At 43.2% G+C, this 17,902-nt stretch overlaps 1 protein-coding gene across 2 annotated transcripts; it reads left to right on the top strand.

Annotated features, from left to right (window-relative positions):
- Positions 1–3,050: 3,050 nt before the first annotated feature.
- On the top strand, positions 3,051–16,244 carry LOC311119537 (glutamate-rich WD repeat-containing protein 1-like). 2 transcript variants are annotated; one of them, XM_084157754.1, is made up of 8 exons: positions 3,051–3,270; positions 3,495–3,612; positions 3,811–3,976; positions 4,126–4,336; positions 4,454–4,599; positions 4,829–5,020; positions 8,086–8,415; positions 15,832–16,244. In XM_084157754.1, exons 1-7 carry the CDS (start codon positions 3,057–3,059, stop codon positions 8,392–8,394), a joined length of 1,356 nt encoding a protein of 451 aa, XP_084013880.1. In that variant the 5' UTR covers positions 3,051–3,056; the 3' UTR covers positions 8,395–8,415; positions 15,832–16,244. The 2 variants fall into 2 exon arrangements, with proteins under 2 accessions (XP_084013880.1, XP_084013881.1); XM_084157755.1 differs by lacking the exon at positions 15,832–16,244 and having other exon boundaries at positions 8,086–8,542.
- Positions 16,245–17,902: the final 1,658 nt, after the last annotated feature.

Genomic DNA, 17,902 nt, shown 5'->3' with positions numbered 1-17,902 from the left:
CCTATGGGGAAATGAATGGATTTTTTGGAGGGTTTTTGGATAAACGCCAAAAATAAGGTCTGTGGTTAATACAGGTTTAGGAGATTTTATATGTTTTGTTCTATGAGATAATCTTCATCAGCTAACATCACTTTTTGTGAATTTTGAAGCATTTATGTAATCAAAAATGCACATAAAGCACAGAAAAGGCTTCATCATTCATAAAGGTCATGTTAGCTGACTGATATTATCTCATAGAACAAAACGTATAAGATCTCTGATCATCAAAGCCTGTGTTAACCTCAGACCTTATTTTTGGCGTTTATCACAAAACCCTATTCTTTCCCCATTCATTTTCCCAATAGGAATGGCTGAACGAACCTGAGGTAACTCATTTCTGTTTTTGACGACTACAAACTGGCGAGCTCTATGGCGCTGCCCATGTTAATACGACCTTTTGGCCACTAGAGGCCTCTATCATTCTCTATGGTAAATACCCATCACCATTACACCAGAAGTCAAAATGTTGACCAGTTGGTGGCATAGTATTGATATTGCATGACTGAAATTACAATGATATAATGCTCAGGCTCAGCAATGCAAGTGACTGGAGTTTGGACAGTAGGCTCAGTGGCGATTTTAGCATGTAAATCTAGGTGGGGCAAACTCCCCCCAAAATTTTTTGACGTATGCCAGCAAAGCCACTACACAACACAACACAACACTAAACAATACATTAATTGCACTATAACGGTGACAAACGGTGCTACACAAACGGTGCCACACAAACTGTTAGGGCCTACATAAAGCTGACCGAACAGCAGAGCTTTCCTTTCAGCACCATGGAGTGAATCCTTACCGCTGCTACACGTGGCTATCAGCTGAGCCTTGTCTGGCAGCGAAACAGTTCATTCAGCCTCATTTACTGACTTTTTTATAAACATAGTTGATATGGCTGATTTGCTTAAACAAATGTGGTTTCTACTGTTTGGGCGGCAGGTAGCTTAGTGGGTAAGAGCGTTGTGCCAGTAACCGAAAGGTCGCTGGTTCTAATCCCCGAGCCGACTAGGTGAAAAATCTGTCGATGTGCCCTTAAGCAAGGCACTTAACCCTAAATGCTCCTGTAAGTCGCTCTGGATAAGAGCGTCTGCTAAATGACTTAAATGTAAAATGTACTGACAATTGAGATGTACAAACTATGGCATAAGGGAACAATGAGCGGATAAGAGGCAATCCGTAATTTCGAACAAAACATTAATGAGCGAGCCAGGACGGACGTAGTCAATATAACTATTTGTTCAGCACTTTTGAAATGTACAGCCAAAGAATTCAGAACATGGGCCGTTCTTACAGTATTCTCCCTGTACAACAAGTCAGAACCGTAGGATAAATAAAGGGGGCATACTGTATAAACAGACAGTGAAGCTCTTACAATATTCGATGATGACATTTCTCTAAAACAGGCTATACGCTAGATGTACACCACCAAGTCAGAACAGTAGGCTAAGTTATGAAGGGGAAAGGGACCAAATTATTAGGGTGAGGCACATGAGCTTCTAACAGCTTACTACACAACATACACTTAGTATTACAGAATACATATTTCCCTGGCATATTACATCATTTATGCAGCAGCATACAATACATTTTTGGACTCACCGTTGTGCTGTGCTCACTTGAACAGGAAGGTGGCACGGCGGTCCTTATTGTGGGCAAATTTTGTCATTAAACTTTGTCATCAAAGTCTGGCATTCTCTGTATTTATGGTGCTTTCAAGACAACTTGGAACTCAGAAAAAAAACAAGGTTGAATCATGACATCAGTGATCTTCAGGTCGGAGCTCTAGAAAGAGGCCCGAGTTCCCGACTTGGAATTCCGAGTTGGATGACCGTTCAAAACGTATTTTCCCAGTTGGAGCTTGTTTTTTTCAGAGTTCCCAGTTGCCTTGAACTCATTAAAGACTGAGATCTCCCAGTTCCGAGTTTCCAGTTGTTTTGAACGCAGCAGAAGTCATGCTGGATTGACAGCATGGACAATGTATTCAACCTTTTCTGGCCCATGGTGTTGCATGTGAATGTTTATCCTTTTTAAGCTTGGAAAAGAGACCCTTAAACCCAGACTTGGACCACACACCCTCTCCACCGAATAGAAGGCTAGTGATTGCTTTGCAACACTTGCAGTTAGCCACTGATTTCTTCCAAACCACTCATTGTTGAATTTGCGATTTCCAACTTGTGTAATGTTTATGTCCAATGGCCGATGAGCACCGATACGTTTTATCTATAATTTCTCTTCATATAACAAGGATTGAAAAGGATTTGCCAGTAGATTGTCGACTTGATTCTTGATGATGACTGCTTGTCTAGCTTGCTAGCTAAGATTTTAAAAGTATGATGTTGACATGATCCTTCCAATCAAAGCTATGGTAGATATAACTTGATTTGATGTAATTTTATCTGTGGCCAATGACCTTGAGCCTTCTTGGATGGGCACTTCTAATGTAAATTTATGGCAGCAACCAAGGGGCTTGAACTTTCTAGCTCTCCCTGTAGATTTTGCAGTGACGTAGTGTCCCCATGAGTGACAGAAGACTGAGCAAATCACGGCACAACTAGAAAAAATTACCAACCCCTACGCTCTGTATTTCCTGCTGGCTGCCCCTGCATCACATAAAGCACTGAGCTAGGCTGAAACACCTGCATTTTGGATCTGCCTTACTCAAGAAAGCAAAAAAGAGACCATGTTTGTATGCGGCTCTGACCCACCTGCTCTGAATGGGTGGCCACTGAGTAGGCTAATGTCTACTGTTTTCACAATCAGCTATTTTCAAATGTGCTTCACTTTACATTTTGTAATACTTTTTGTTTATCCATAAGATTACAGTAATTCCTTCTTTGGTAAGATGCTTTTAGAATTAATGGACTTTACTGGCAGTAGCAAGGGTCAGGCAAAATTCCAGAATGTCTGCCAAAGAGGTCAGGAATAGAGGGGGCACATCAGCTGAATTATTGTAAATGAGAGCGAGAGAGAGCGACCACGTGATCAATCCACCGGAAGTAAGCAAAGCCCTTCTCAAAATGTCGGCGCCCGGAGAAGACACACTTCCGAACGAAGATGGCGAGATGGAGGAGATGGAAGGGGGTGGCAGCGACGAAGACGAAATGGAAGAAGAGGGAAAGGATGGAGAACAGCAAACTCAAGTTTATGTCCCCGGTATACAGCCTCTCCAACCCGGAGAGGAGCTTGAGATGGACCGGTCGGCTTACCGCATGTACCACGAGTGTCAGACAGGTTGGTCCAACAGTTAACAGCTAACTAGCTAATCGGGTTATTGTATTGCCCATCAAACAAATCAATTTGAATGTTTTCAGCTGACAATGTCACGAACTGTTATTTCAAATGTATTGGATAGCTTGTTAGCTAACGTTATAGCATTCGTTTGTAATTCACCAAAGATTGATCTAGATGGGCACTGCTTGCTGATTGTTTTGCTTGTCAACATATACCCCCCCCAGGTGCTCCTTGCCTGAGCTTCGACGTGTTGAGAGATGCGAATGGAGACGGCAGGGAGCAGTATCCCCTCTCTATGCTGCTCTGTGCAGGCACACAGGCCGACGCTGCCCTCAGCAACAGGTAGCTGTCACACCCACGGATCCATAACAATTACACTCAGCATAACCTCAGACTGCCTACCTATTGTGAGGCTGGTGTAAAGGGATCCCCAAATACTCACATTGAACATACCTTTTGCACACCCCACAATTGGTAGTCCTTCATTGCCCAGGCCTCGTTGACTTATCCTACCATACCCTTTCTCCTCCTTCCTCTAAGACTGCTTGTCATACGCATGCACAACCTCCACGGTACTACGGAGAAGGAGAAGGAGGGGGACGAGAGTAGTGATGGAGAGAGTGATGAAGAGGATGATGATGAAGATAAGAAGCCACAGATGGAGCTGGCCATGATGCCTCACTACGGAGGTATCAACAGAGTCCGAGTGAGTTTTGTCGGAGAGTAGCTGAATGTCTCTTGCACCCTCAGTTTGTTCTTCTGTACATGCACCTTGATTGGACTGTGTGTGATGTGAGGCAGCAGTATACTGTGGTTTGAAAGGCTCACCATCAACGTTGTCTGTTTCCCCACCAGGTGACCCATCGGGGAGATCAGTCATTGGCTGCTGTCTGGTCAGAGAAAGGTCAGGTGGAGATATTTGACCTCCGATCCCAGATGGAAGCCGTCCACAGTTCAGCTGCCATGTCATCCTTCGTCAAACAGCAGAAGGAAGCCACGCCCCTCTTCAGTTTCTCGGGTCACATGACGGAGGGCTTTGCCATTGACTGGTCGCCCAAAGTACCTGGTGAGTTGATCCATTTCCATGTCTGATGTTTTGGTACCGCTGTGTAGATACCGTTCTATGCATTAGGGGACGTCTACAATGTTGGCTTGAATCCCAAATTAATGCTTTGTCTAAAAGGTCGGCTGGTCAGTGGCGACTGCAAAAAGAACATCCACGTGTGGGAACCACGAGAGGGAGGGACTTCCTGGCAGATCGACCAACGGCCTTTCAGTTCTCACACCAAGTCAGTGGAGGACCTGCAGTGGTCACCCACAGAAGCCACGGTATGAGGGGAGAAGCAGTAGAATGTTAGACTGAGTGACAATATCAATAGGCTTAAAGAAACTTTAGACTTTTTTTATGTCAGTAGAAGCAGACATGAAATGAGGTCAGTTGCAGAATTACAGCTAAAACGGCAACATTCTGTCTCATTGTCCTCTTTTTCTTCCTCCTCCCTCTTTTTCTTCCTCCTCCCTATTTTCTCCCTCCTCCCTCTTTTTCACCCTCCCCCAGGTTTTTGCGTCCTGCTCTGTGGATCAGTCCATCCGGGTCTGGGACACCAGAGCCCCGCCCAACTCCATGCTCTGTGCCAATGAGGCACACTCCTCAGACGTCAACGTCATCAGTTGGAACAGGATTGAACCATTCATCCTGTCCGGCGGGGACGACGGACTCCTGAAAGTTTGGGACTTGAGGCAGTTCCAGGTAAGAACTGCAGCAGGGTTAAGGTTGGGATTTAGGGAGGGTCAGCTGATCCTATGATACGAACCAGGGCCAGTTTCCCAAAAGAAACTTAAGGTTAAGTTCATCGTTAGAACCTTTGTAGGAGCATCATTAAATCGCCGAAATATGTGTACGCGACCAATAGAATTTGATTTGACCGTCTCAGACCACTCGAACAGCTAAGTGTGTCGTTAGAGGCTTTTTTGCCCATTGACTTCACTTCATACACAAAGTTCTCTGCTGAACACAGAATCAAGATGTTTAGGCCATCTGTCTCTCTGCGACCGCCAATAAATTCCGAACGAAGTTGACTACAAATACAAAGTTGCCAAAGTTTTTGCATTTTTTACAAACTGATGATAAAAAGATGCTTCAACTGAAAACCGAGATGACTGCATTAAAAGATGAATACAGTATAGGTTACATGCCTATATATTGAAATCAATTTCATGTTAATTAGGGACGGAATGATACTAGTTAGCTTCTTTAGAAAAACAACCCTAATGTTGGAAACCAACATCATTATGTTGTCAACCAGAGTCACATTTATTTATTGTCCAAGCTATAGCACACAATGTTTTTCATACAGCAGGTTTTTAAAGGACTGAAAGTTTGGCCTGCATCGTGTTTTCATTTTTGCCATGGAAAAATATAGCAATACTGGTATCGTCACAGCCCTAATGTTAATTCAATTGAGTTCTATTTGCTAATTGTAGGCTACTGTTTGTAATTTTTTCCTCCCATATATTTCATGGTGTGTAACATTTGCAAAATGATGTGCCAAATCTTTATTTGGTGCATTTTTATAGGGTAATTATAGGGTAGGGCCTAATGCTTATAGCCTAAGTAGTAGTATAAGCAGCCTCAATGTTGGCAGTTAAAGGTGATCTAGAAGCTGATCCTTCATCGGTATTGTGGAATAATTCTAATGTAAAGGTAAGATTTAAATGGAGAAAGCTGATCTTTGCGCATCGCTGCTTTTCTTTCGGTCCGATCAGTTTCGACACATGCCTCAACAACACACTTACCAAACATTCTCTCTGCATGCTGTTTTGGGAAAAGCATGTTACATCTTCGGCCGTTGTAGGAACAATGCATCATAAGCCTAAGTTCCATCGCTATCGGGAAACTGGACCCTGGACATGTTATCATTGCCTTGCCCAATACCCATCAGCAAGCACTGTGGGGGAGTATTTCACAAAGCATTCCAAGTTAGCCAGTTAACATAGGAAAAACCTGTCATAACTTATTTTGATAAAGGAAGCCGCAGTTGATGCTTGGTTAGTGAGTAAAGTCTCAATACTTGTTGGAGAAGTTTGTCATCATAGCTGCTGCAACATGAGACTAGGGTGTAATACCGGTGACCGGTATCCCAGGACTTCCCGACCAAGCTCCTTCCCATTTCCCGAGAAAAATATTGAGGGGTCCCGTGGACCAATGGCGTAATATAATTTTTTTACGCAACACTAATGCCAAATATGCACATGAGAATAGCTCCATGCATGAACCGGACATACCAACTCTGGCTTCATTCCATAACCTACATTAGACCAGTCATCACAATGCTAGCAGCCTACCATATTTAGTCTATAGGCCTACTCAACATAAAGTCCTCAATAGAAAACTTCACATTCATAAATTGCATTGCTGACTATCGTGTAGGCTACACGCAACCTCTTGACACAGTTATTGAAGGCAATCTCAATCTCACATTCAAAAATCTCCAAAGTATCTGTGTGGCACTGGCAAAGGCTCACAATATAAACTGCAGCTACTCACTGTTAACAAAATGGCAGGTACATTGTGTGCACAAACACACTCAAGGAAATAGACATTTGCAACGTTGTTCCATGATGTCACAGTAACAAAAGCGAGTTCATGGGCTGGACTAGTCTGATTGGTAGGGATTTGATCAACCTCTGTGCTGTTCTCCATGGTGCTGAATATCCACTACTAGGCCTATTTGCTTGTCTGTTCAGCGGAGAATCGGATATGTTCCCTGTGACAGTCACCACAATAAGCAGGTTATAAAGTAAAAACAGCCACAACCTTCCAAAATCCATGATAGCCAGGTGCAAGGGGAGGGAAAAGGGCCTGACATCTTCCAAAGGTAAGCTAAAACTAATGTAATTTTCAATATGCTGTAGGCTAATAATCTCATAGGCCTACGTTTTAAACTAGGCTACATCAACAAATAGTGTGGTGACTTTGACAGAACTTTGAGTTGGTTTAAATTGTGACTAATGCAACAAGAAGCCATCAGATTCCTGTCCATATTTCTCGATTTATTGGTATAATCATGACAGATTTTTCCACCTGGTATTATATGCTTTTAAATAGCATTTCCGGTTTGAACAGGAATACCGGGATATTACCGGGATGGTTGCATTTTCTGAAAGGGAGTTTTTGAAGATTTTCTGGAAAATATGAAACCCTTCATGGGACTAACAACCACCTAAAAAGGAATGGAAGCAATGCCAACACCGTAAATGGCATCTTTGCATCATTATCTCACCATCTGGGTTGGTTGGTTTGTTTGTTTAAAATGGCTGCAGTCACAACACTCTGTAACAGATTAGTCCTCACTGCACGCCACTGATGCCAGTGTGTGATTGTTCAACAGCAATCTCTACCTGTGTTTTCTGTGCAGTAGACAATAATGCGATAAGATCTCCTCTTGTCTCCCCCACCGCTTCTCCTCTACACCCACAGTAATCCTGTCTTATCCTGTATGATGGCATTTCAAGATGTGGGTGGAATGCCGAGGAAAAGTTGACTCCCACACACTGGCCCTCTTTTTTTTTAGCTTAGAGATTTGATATCACTCATTAATGTGCCGGAGGAGCACCAAATCAACACATTGTCTGCCTCGTATTGCGCTTTAGAACCCTTAACTTGGGAGGTCGTGCATAGGACTGGTCTGAGGCCAGTGTGTGTTTGTCAAGGCAGATCTTAGACAGTTATGCAGTTAATCTAAACCAGAATGTTCACAACAGAAGTGAGGAGAGATGATGCTAAACTGTAATATTATCTACTTGTGCTTTCAGTCGGGCCGGCCGGTGGCTAACTTCAAGCAGCACAGCGCGCCAGTGACATCAGTAGAATGGAACCCTGTGGACTCCAGCGTGTTTGCCGCCTCTGGAGCGGACGACGTGGTCAGCCAATGGGACCTGTCAGTGGAGTCATGCGATGTGGGTGCAAGGTCGGAGGGGGTGAAGGACCTGCCCCCTCAGCTGCTGTTCCTGCACCAGGGTCAGACAGAGGTCAAGGAGATCCACTGGCACCCGCAGATACCCGGGATGATGGTCTCTACTGCTCTGTCAGGCTTCAACGTGTTCAGGACCATCTCTGTATAGTGGTGTGAAAGGGTGTCTATGGTGTGTGTGTGAGAAAGGGTCTAAGTGTGTGCCTGTGTTTTTGACTACAGTTATCAGTCCCCTCACCGCTCTGTTGGCAGGCATTTACCATGTACTGTGTATGTATATTACAGTTTGACTGACTACACCTCTCCCCGTCTATCCTTGACCTCATCTCTAATAGTTTACAGAGATCATGTAGATGACTGTTCCTTCTGGCCTTCACATGTTGCATGTGTACCAACATGTATACAATATAACAAATTACTAAATTATTGTTAGGTATTCCATTATTTTCTCAACCCAACAAAATGCCTGTTGATGTCCTGTTGGTTGACATGGTGAAGGAATGACCTCAAGATCATGAGTTATTCATTTCCATTAATGTACACTCCCCTATGTCTGTATTTGTACGGTGATGCTAAAATTAAATTTGGCTTTGATATCAAAGGGTTTAGGACAGAATTTCACCTTTTATTTGAGGGTATTTTCATATACAGTGTATTTGGAAAGTATTCACACCCCTTCCCGTTTGCCACAATTTCTTACGTTACAGCCTTATTCTAAAATTTATACAAGTATTTTTTCCCCCTCATCAATCTACACACAATACCCCATAATGACAAAGTCAAAAAAAAGTTTTTTAGACATTTTTGCAAATTTATAAAAAAGAACTAATACCTTATTACACACGTATTCAGACCCTTTGCTACAAGATTCGTAAATGAGCTCCGGTGCATCCTGTTGCCATTGATCATCTTTGAGATGTTTCAACAACTTGATTGGTGTCCACCTGAGGTAAATTCAATTGATTGGACATGATTTGGAAGGGCAAACACCTGTTTATATAAGGTCCCACAGTTGTCAGTCCATGTCAGAGCAAAAACCAATCCATCTCCGAGACAGGATTGTGTCTATGCACAGATCTAGGGAAGGGTACCAAAACATTTCTGCAGCATTGAAGGTCCCCAAGAACACCGTGGCCTCCATCATTCTTAAATGGAAGAAGTTTGGAACCACCAAGACTCTTCCTAGAGCTGGCCGCCTGGCCAAACTGAGCAATCGGAGAAGGGCCCTGGTCAGGGAGGTGACCAAGAACCCGATGGTCACTCTGACAGAGCGCCAGAGTTTCTCTGTGGAGATGGGAGAATCTTCCAGAAGGACAACCATCTCTGCAGCACTCCACCAATCAGGCCTTTATCGTAGAGTGGCCAGACAGAAGCCAATTCTCAGTAAAAGGCACATGACAGCCCGTTTGGAGTTTGCCAAAAGGCACCTAAAAGGACTCTCAGACCATGAGAAACAAGATTCTCTTGTCTGATGAAACCAAGATTGAACTCATTGGGCTGAATGCCAAGCGGCATGTCTGGAGGAATCCTGGCACCATCCCTACGGTGAAGCATGGTGGTGGCAGCATCATGCTGTGGGGATGTTTTTCAGCGGCAGGGACTGGGAGACTAGTCAGGATCGAGGGAAAGATGAACGGAGCAAAGTACAGAGAGATCCTTCATGAAAACCTGCTCCAGAGCGCTCAGGACCTCAGACTTGGGCGAAGGTTCACCTTCCAACATGACAACAACCCTAAGCACACAGCCAAGACAGCCAAGGAGTGGCTTCGGGACAAGTCTCTGAATGTCCTTGAGTGGCCCAGCCAGAGACCGGACTTGAACCCGATCGAACATCTCTGGAGAGACCTGCAAGTAGCTGTGCAGCAATGCTCCCCATCCAACCTGACAGAGCTTGAGAGGATCTGCAGAGAAGAATGTGAGAAACTCCCCAAATTCAGGTGTGCCAAGCTTGTAGTGTCATACCCAAGAAGACTCGAGGCTGTAATCGCTGCCAAGGGTACTTCAACAAAGTACTGAGTAAAGGGTCTGAATACTTATGTAAATGTAATATTTCAGTTTGAAATGTTTCATACATTTGCAAACATTTCAAAAAACCTGTTTTTGCTTTGTTATTAAGGGGTATTGTGTGTAGATTAATTAGGGGGGGGAAACAATTTAATTCATTTGAGAATAAGGCTGAAACGTAACAAAATGTGGAAAAGTCCAGGGTTCTGAATACTTTCCGAATGTACTGTAGGTTGCCAGAGGGGATGAACAAGTAGCAGCATGCGCACAAAAGAGACTGACACAGTAGCCTTAAACATTTTGGACTAAGTACTGTAAAAAATAAAAAATAACTGTGCCCTGGCAAATGCAACAAAACACCTACAGTTGAAGTCGGAAGTTTACATACACTTAGGTTGGAGTCATTAACTCATTTTTCAACCACTCCACACATTTCTTGTTAACAAACTATAGTTTTGGCAAGTCGGTTAGGACATCTACTTTGTGCATGACACAAGTAATTCTTCCAACAATTGTTTACAGATTATTTCACTTATAATTCACTGTATCACAATTCCAGTGGGTCAAAAGTTTACATACACTAAGTTGACTGTGCCTTTAAACAGCTTGGAAAATTCCAGAAAATTATGTAATGCCTTTAGAAGCTTCTGATAGGCTAATTGACATAATTTGAGTCAACTGGAGGTGTACATGTGGATGTATTTCAAGGCCTACCTTCAAACTCAGTGCCTCTTTGCTTGACATCATGGGAAAATCAAAAGAAATCAGCCAAGACCTCAGAAAAAAAATTGTAGACCTCCACAAGTCTGGTTCATCCTTGGGAGCCATTTCCATACGCCTGAAGGTACCACATTCATCTGTACAAACAATAGTACGCAAGTATAAACACCATGGGACCACGCAGCCGTCATACCGCTCGGGAAGGAGACTCGTTCTGTCTCCTAGAGATTAACGTACTTTGGTGCGAAAAGTGCAAATCAATCCCAGAACAACAGCAAAGGACCTTGTGAAGATGCTGGAGGAAACAGGTACAAAAGTATCTATATCCACAGTAAAACGAGTCCTATATCGACATTAACCTGAAAGGCCGCTCAGCAAGGAAGAAGCCACTGCTCCAAAACCGCCATAAAAAAGCTAGACTATGGTTTGCAGCTGCACATGGGGACAAAGATCGTACTTTTTGGAGAAATGTCCTCTGGTCTGATGAAACAAAAATAGAACTGTTTGGCCATAATGACCATCGTTATGTTTGGAGGAAAAAGGGGGTGCTTGCAAGCCGAAGAACACCATCCCAACCGTGAAGCACGGGGGTGGCAGCATCATGCTGTGGGGGTGCTTTGCTGCAGGAGGGACTGGTGCACTTCACAAAATAGATGGCATCATGAGGAAGGAAAATTATGTGGATATATTGAAGCAACATCTCAAGACATCAGTCAGGAAGTTATAGCTTGGTCGCAAATGGGTCTTCCAAATGGACAATAACCCCAAGCATACTTCCAAAGTTGTGGCAAAATGGCTTAAGGACAACAAAGTCAAGGTATTGGAGTGGCCATCACAAAGCCCTGACCTCAATCCTATAGAAAATGTGTGAGCAGAACTGAAAAAGTGTGTGCGAGCAAGGAGGCCTACAAACCTGACTCAGTTACACCAGCTCTGTCAGGAGGAATGTGCCAAAATTCACCCAACTTATTGTGGGAAGCTTGTGGAAGGCTACCCGAAACGTTTGACCCAAGTTAAACAATTTAAAGGCAATGCTACCAAATATTAATTGAGTGTATGTAAACTTCTGACCCACTGGGAATGTGTAAATGTAAATGATGAAATAAATAAAAGCTTAAATAAATCATTCTCTCTACTATTATTCTGACATTTCACATTCTTAAATTAAAGTGGTGATCATAACTGACCTAAGACAGGGAATTTTTACTAGGATTAAATGTCAGGAATTGTGAAAAACTGAATTTAAATGTATTAGGCTAAGGTGTATGTAAACCTCCGACTTCAACTACAGTGGGGAGAACAAGTATTTGATACACTGCCGATTTTGCAGGTTTTCCTACTTACAAAGCATGTTGAGGTCTGTAATTTCTATCATAGGTACACTTCAACTGTGAGAGATGGAATCTAAAACAAAAATCCAGAAAATCACATTGTATGATTTTTAAGTAATTAATTTGCATTTTATTGCATGACATAAGTATTTGATCACCTACCAACAAGTAAGAATTCCGGCTCTCACAGACCTGTTAGTTTTTCTTTAAGAAGCCCTCCTGTTCTCCACTCATTACCTGTATTAACTACACCTGTTTGAACTCGTTACCTGTATAAAAGACAGAAAATCACATTGTATGATTTTTAAGTAATTAATTTGCATTTTATTGCATGACATAAGTATTTGATACATCAGAAAAGCAGAACTTAATATTTGGTACAGAAACCTTTGTTTGCAATTACAGAGATCATACGTTTCCTGTAGGTCTTGACCAGTTTTGCACACACTGCAGCAGGGATTTTGGCCCGCTCCTCCATACAGACCTCCTCCAGATCCTTCAGGTTTCGGGGCTGTCGCTGGGCAATACGGACTTTCAGCTCCCTCCAAAGATTTTCTATTGGGTTCAGGTCTGGAGACTGGCTAGGCCACTCCAGGAGCTTGAAATGCTTCTTACGGAGCCACTCCTTAGTTGCCCTGGCTGTGTGTTTCGAGTCAGCCTTGACCCATCTTCAATGTTCTTACTGAGGGAAGGAGGTTGTTGGCCAAGATCTCGCGATACATGGCCCCATCCATCCTCCCCTCAATACGGTGCAGTCTTCCTGTCCCCTTTGCAGAAAAGCATCCCCAAAGAATGATGTTTCCACCTCCATGCTTCACGGTTGGGATGGTGTTATTGGGGTTGTACTCATCCTTCTTCTTCCTCCAAACACGGCGAGTGGAGTTTAGACCAAAAAGCTCTATTTTTGTCTCATCAGACCACATGACCTTCTCCCATTCCTCCTCTGGATCATCCAGATGGTCATTGGCAAACTTCAGAAGGGCCTGGACATGCGCTGGCTTGAGCAGGGGGACCTTGCGTGCGCTACAGGATTTAAATCCATGACGGCGTAGTGTGTTACTAATGGTTTTATTTGAGACTGTGGTCCCAGCTCTCTTCAGGTCATTGACCAGGTCCTGCCGTGTAGTTCTGGGCTGATCCCTCATCTTCCTCATGATCATTGAGGTGAGATCTTGCATGGTGCCCCAGACCGAGGGTGATTGACCGTCATCTTGAACTTCTTCCATTTTCTAATATTTGCGCCAACAGTTGTTGCCTTCTCACCAAGCTGCTTGCCTATTGTCCTGTAGCCCATCCCAGCCTTGTGCAGGTCTACAATTTTATCCCTGATGTCCTTACACAGCTCTCTGGTCTTGGCCATTGTGGAGAGGTTGGAGTCTGTTTCATTGAGTGTGTGGACAGGTGTCTTTTATACAGGTAACAAGTTCAAACAGGTGCAGTTAATACAGGTAATGAGTGGAGAACAGGAGGGCTTCTTAAAGAAAAACTAACAGGTCTGTGAGAGCCGGAATTCTTACTGGTTGGTAGGTGATCAAATACTTATGTCATGCAATAAAATGAAAAATTAATTACTTAAAAATCATACAATGTGATTTTCTGGATGTTTGTTTTAGATTCCGTCTCTCACAGTTGAAGTGTACCTATGATAAAAATTACAGACCTCTACATGCTTTGTAAGTAGGAAAACCTGCAAAATCGGCAGTGTATCAAATACTTGTTCTCCCCACTGTATATAAAGGGCTAAAACAAGGGATGATCAAGGTTTTTTTCCTGACCATGTGGCCTGACCATGCTATAACCAGCGCATAGTTTTCCTGTTCAGGTCACCTATAATGTACATCAGAAGATGTACAGTACCGGTCAAAAGTTTGGACACATACTCATTCCAGGGTTTTTCTTTATTTTTACTATTTTCTACATTGTAGAATAATAGTGAAGACATCAAAACTATGAAATAACACATTTGGAATCCTGTAGTATCCAAAAAAGTGTTAAACAAATAAAAATATATTTGAGATTCTTCAAATAGCCTCCCTTTGCCTTGATGACAGCTTTGCACACTTGGCATTCTCTCAACCAGCTTCATGAGGTAGTCACCTGGAATGCATTTCAATTAACAGGTGTGCCTTCTTAAAAGTTAATTTGTGGAATTTATTTCCTTCTTAATGCATTTGAGCCAATCAGTTGTGTTGTGACAAGGTAGGGGTGGTATACAGAAGATAGCCCTATTTGGTAAAAGACCAAGTCCATATTATGGCAAGAACAGCTCAAATAAGCAAAGAGAAACGACAGTCCATCATTACTTTAAGACATGAAGGTCAGTCAGTCCGGAAAATGTCAAGAACTTTTAAGGTTTCTTCAAGTGCAGTCGCAAAAACCATCAAGCGCTATGATGAAACTGGCTCTCAGGAAAGGAAGACCCAGAGTTACCTCTGCTGCAGAGGATAAGTCCATTAGAGTTACAAGCCTCAGAAATCTGCAATTATCTGCACCTCAGATTGCAGCCCAAATAAATGCTTCACAGAGTTCAAGAAAGAGACACATCTCAACATCAACTGTTAAGAGGAGACTGCGTGAATCAGGCCTTCATGGTCAAATTGCTGCAAAGAAACCACTACTAAAGGACACCAATAAGAAGAAGAGACTTGCTTGGGCCAAGAAACACAAGCAATGGACATTAGACCGGTGGAAATCTGTCCTTTGGTCTGATGAGTCCAAATCTGAGATTTTTTGTTCCAACAGCATGTGTGGTTCCCACCGTGAAGCACGGAGGTGGGGTTGCTTTGCTGGTGACACTGTCTGTGATTTATTTGGAATTCAATACACACTTAACCAGCATGGCAACCACAGCATTCTGCAGTGATACGCCATCCCATCTAGTTTGTGCTCAGTGGGACTATCATTTGTTTTTCAACAGGACAATGACCCAACACACCTCCAGGCTGTGTAAGGGCTATTTGACCAAGAAGGAGAGTGATGGAGTGCTGCATCAGATGACCTGGCCTCCACAATCACCCGACCTCAACCCAATTGAGATTGTTTGGGATGAGTTGAACCACAGAGTGTAGAAAAAGCAGCCAACAAGTGCTCAGCATATGTGGGAACTCCTTCAAGACTGTTGAAAAAGCATTCCTCATGAAGCTGGTTGAGAGAATGCCAAGAGTGTGCAATGCTGTCATCAAGGCAAAGGGTGGCTACTTTGAAGAATCTAAAATCTATTTTGATTTGTTTAACACTTTTTTGGTTACTACATGATTCCATATGTGTTATTTCATAGTTTTGATGTCTTCACTATTATTCTACAATGTAGAAAGTATTAAAAATAAAGAAAAACCCTTGAATGAGTAGGCGTGTCCGAACTTTTGACTGGTACTGTATATCACAGAGGTAAACTCCCCAGAGAAACGGCTATCAATCAATGACAGAGCGCTTCTACTTGATGTTTGTTTAATAACCACTCCTCTCCTCCCTTATCCCCCTTTCCTCTCCTCCCTTATCCCCCTTTCCTCTCTTATCACATCCCTCTCTCACAGACATCCGAGGATCCTGACCCTTCTGTTCTTCCCTCCGTCTCCTCCTCTCCGGAGGAACTTCTCAACTTCACTTCATTTTGTTTTCTCCAAATGGCTGGAGCTGGGGTGCTCGACCTCGGTGGACACTTGTTCCTTCCCCACTCTGGTCTCTCCTGCTGGGGAGGAAGAACGGGCCGATCTGGAAAGTAAAAAAGTGAGGTTGTTAACCACACGTGCAGTTCACATGCAACACAGGGAGAATGGAGGGGAGACAGGGATGAGGTTATACATCACACAGCCACCAACCAATAGGAACCCAGCGTCCATAGGGCTTCCTGGTTCTGCTAGGATCCTCCTGTTATGTGGACTGACCTGGATGCTACTGTACAGAAGTTGCTATAGTTACTGAAGTGGATCTCTTCAATGGCACACACAAAATAAATAAAAAATAAAAAAATACGTCCTTTTGTTTTTGCAATGTGTTTTGGAGCACTGGTTGGCTTTTTCTTCTCAATCTATCTGTTCTAGCTGTTCTAATGCAGTAAGCTTTGTCAATCAAGTGACTGACATGCACATTAAATTGTTGCGCTGAATGTACAACTGCAGTCAAGTTTATGTATAGAATGTGTCACAACTCAATTATAGGAGATCTTTACTCTCACACACATCACTCACATTAATTTCACACATCATGTATACAGTGGGGGATTGTAGGATTTTTAATGAATTGATTTGCAAATTATGGTGGAAAATAAGTATTTGGTCAATAACAAAAGTTTCTCAATACTTTGTTATATACCCTTTGTTGGCAATGACACAGGTCAAACGTTTTCTGTAAGTCTTCACAAGGTTTTCACACACTGTTGCTGGTATTTTGGCCCATTCCTCCATGCAGATCTCCTCTAGAGCAGTGATGTTTTGGGGCTGTCGCTGGGCAACACGGACTTTCAACTCCCTCCAAAGATTTTCTATGGGGTTGAGATCTGGAGACTGGCTAGGCCACTCCAGGACCTTGAAATGCTTCTTACGAAGACACTCCTTCGTTGCCCGGGCGGTGTGTTTGGGATCATTGTCATGCTGAAAGACCCAGCCACGTTTCATCTTCAATGCCCTTGCTGATGGAAGGAGGTTTTCACTCAAAATCTCACGATACATGGCCCCATTCATTCTTTCCTTTACACGGATCAGTCGTCCTGGTCCCTTTGCAGAAAAACAGCCCCAAAGCATGATGTTTCCACCCCCATGCTTCACAGTAGGTATGGTGTTCTTTGGATGCAACTCAGCATTCTTTGTCCTCCAAACACGACGAGTTGAGTTTTTACCAAAAAGTTATATTTTGGTTTCATCTGACCATATGACATTCTCCCAATCCTCTTCTGGATCATCCAAATGCACTCTAGCAAACTTCAGACGGGCCTGGACATGTACTGGCTTAAGCAGGGGGACATGTCTGGCACTGCAGGATTTGAGTCCCTGGTGGCGTAGTGTGTTACTGATGGTAGGCTTTGTTACTTTGGTCCCAGCTCTCTGCAGGTCATTCACTAGGTCCCCCCGTGTGGTTCTGGGATTTTTGCTCACCGTTCTTGTGATCATTTTGACCCCACGGGGTGAGATCTTGCGTGGAGCCCCAGATCGAGGGAGATTATCAGTGGTCTTGTATGTCTTCCATTTCCTAATAATTGCTCCCACAGTTGATTTCTTCAAACCAAGCTGCTTACCTATTGCAGATTCAGTCTTCCCAGCCTGGTGCAGGTCTACAATTTTGTTTCTGGTGTCCTTTGACAGCTCTTTGGTCTTGGCCATAGTGGAGTTTGGAGTGTGACTGTTTGAGGTTGTGGACAGGTGTCTTTTATACTGATAACAAGTTCAAACAGGTGCCATTAATACAGGTAATGAGTGGAGGACAGAGGAGCCTCTTAAAGAAGAAGTTACAGGTCTGTGAGAGCCAGAAATCTTGCTTGTTTGTAGGTGACCAAATACTTATTTTCCACCATAATTTGCAAATAAATTCATTAAAAATCCTACAATGTGATTTTCTGGATTTTTTTCTCTCAATTTGTCTGTCATAGTTGACGTGTACCTATGATGAAAA

Source organism: Coregonus lavaretus (genome assembly GCF_964263955.1).
Source record: "Coregonus lavaretus genome assembly, chromosome: 3".
Classification (NCBI taxonomy): domain Eukaryota; kingdom Metazoa; phylum Chordata; class Actinopteri; order Salmoniformes; family Salmonidae; genus Coregonus; species Coregonus lavaretus.
The sequence above is the reverse complement of the archived record's forward strand: the minus strand, read 5'-3'. Positions and strand labels throughout refer to the sequence as shown.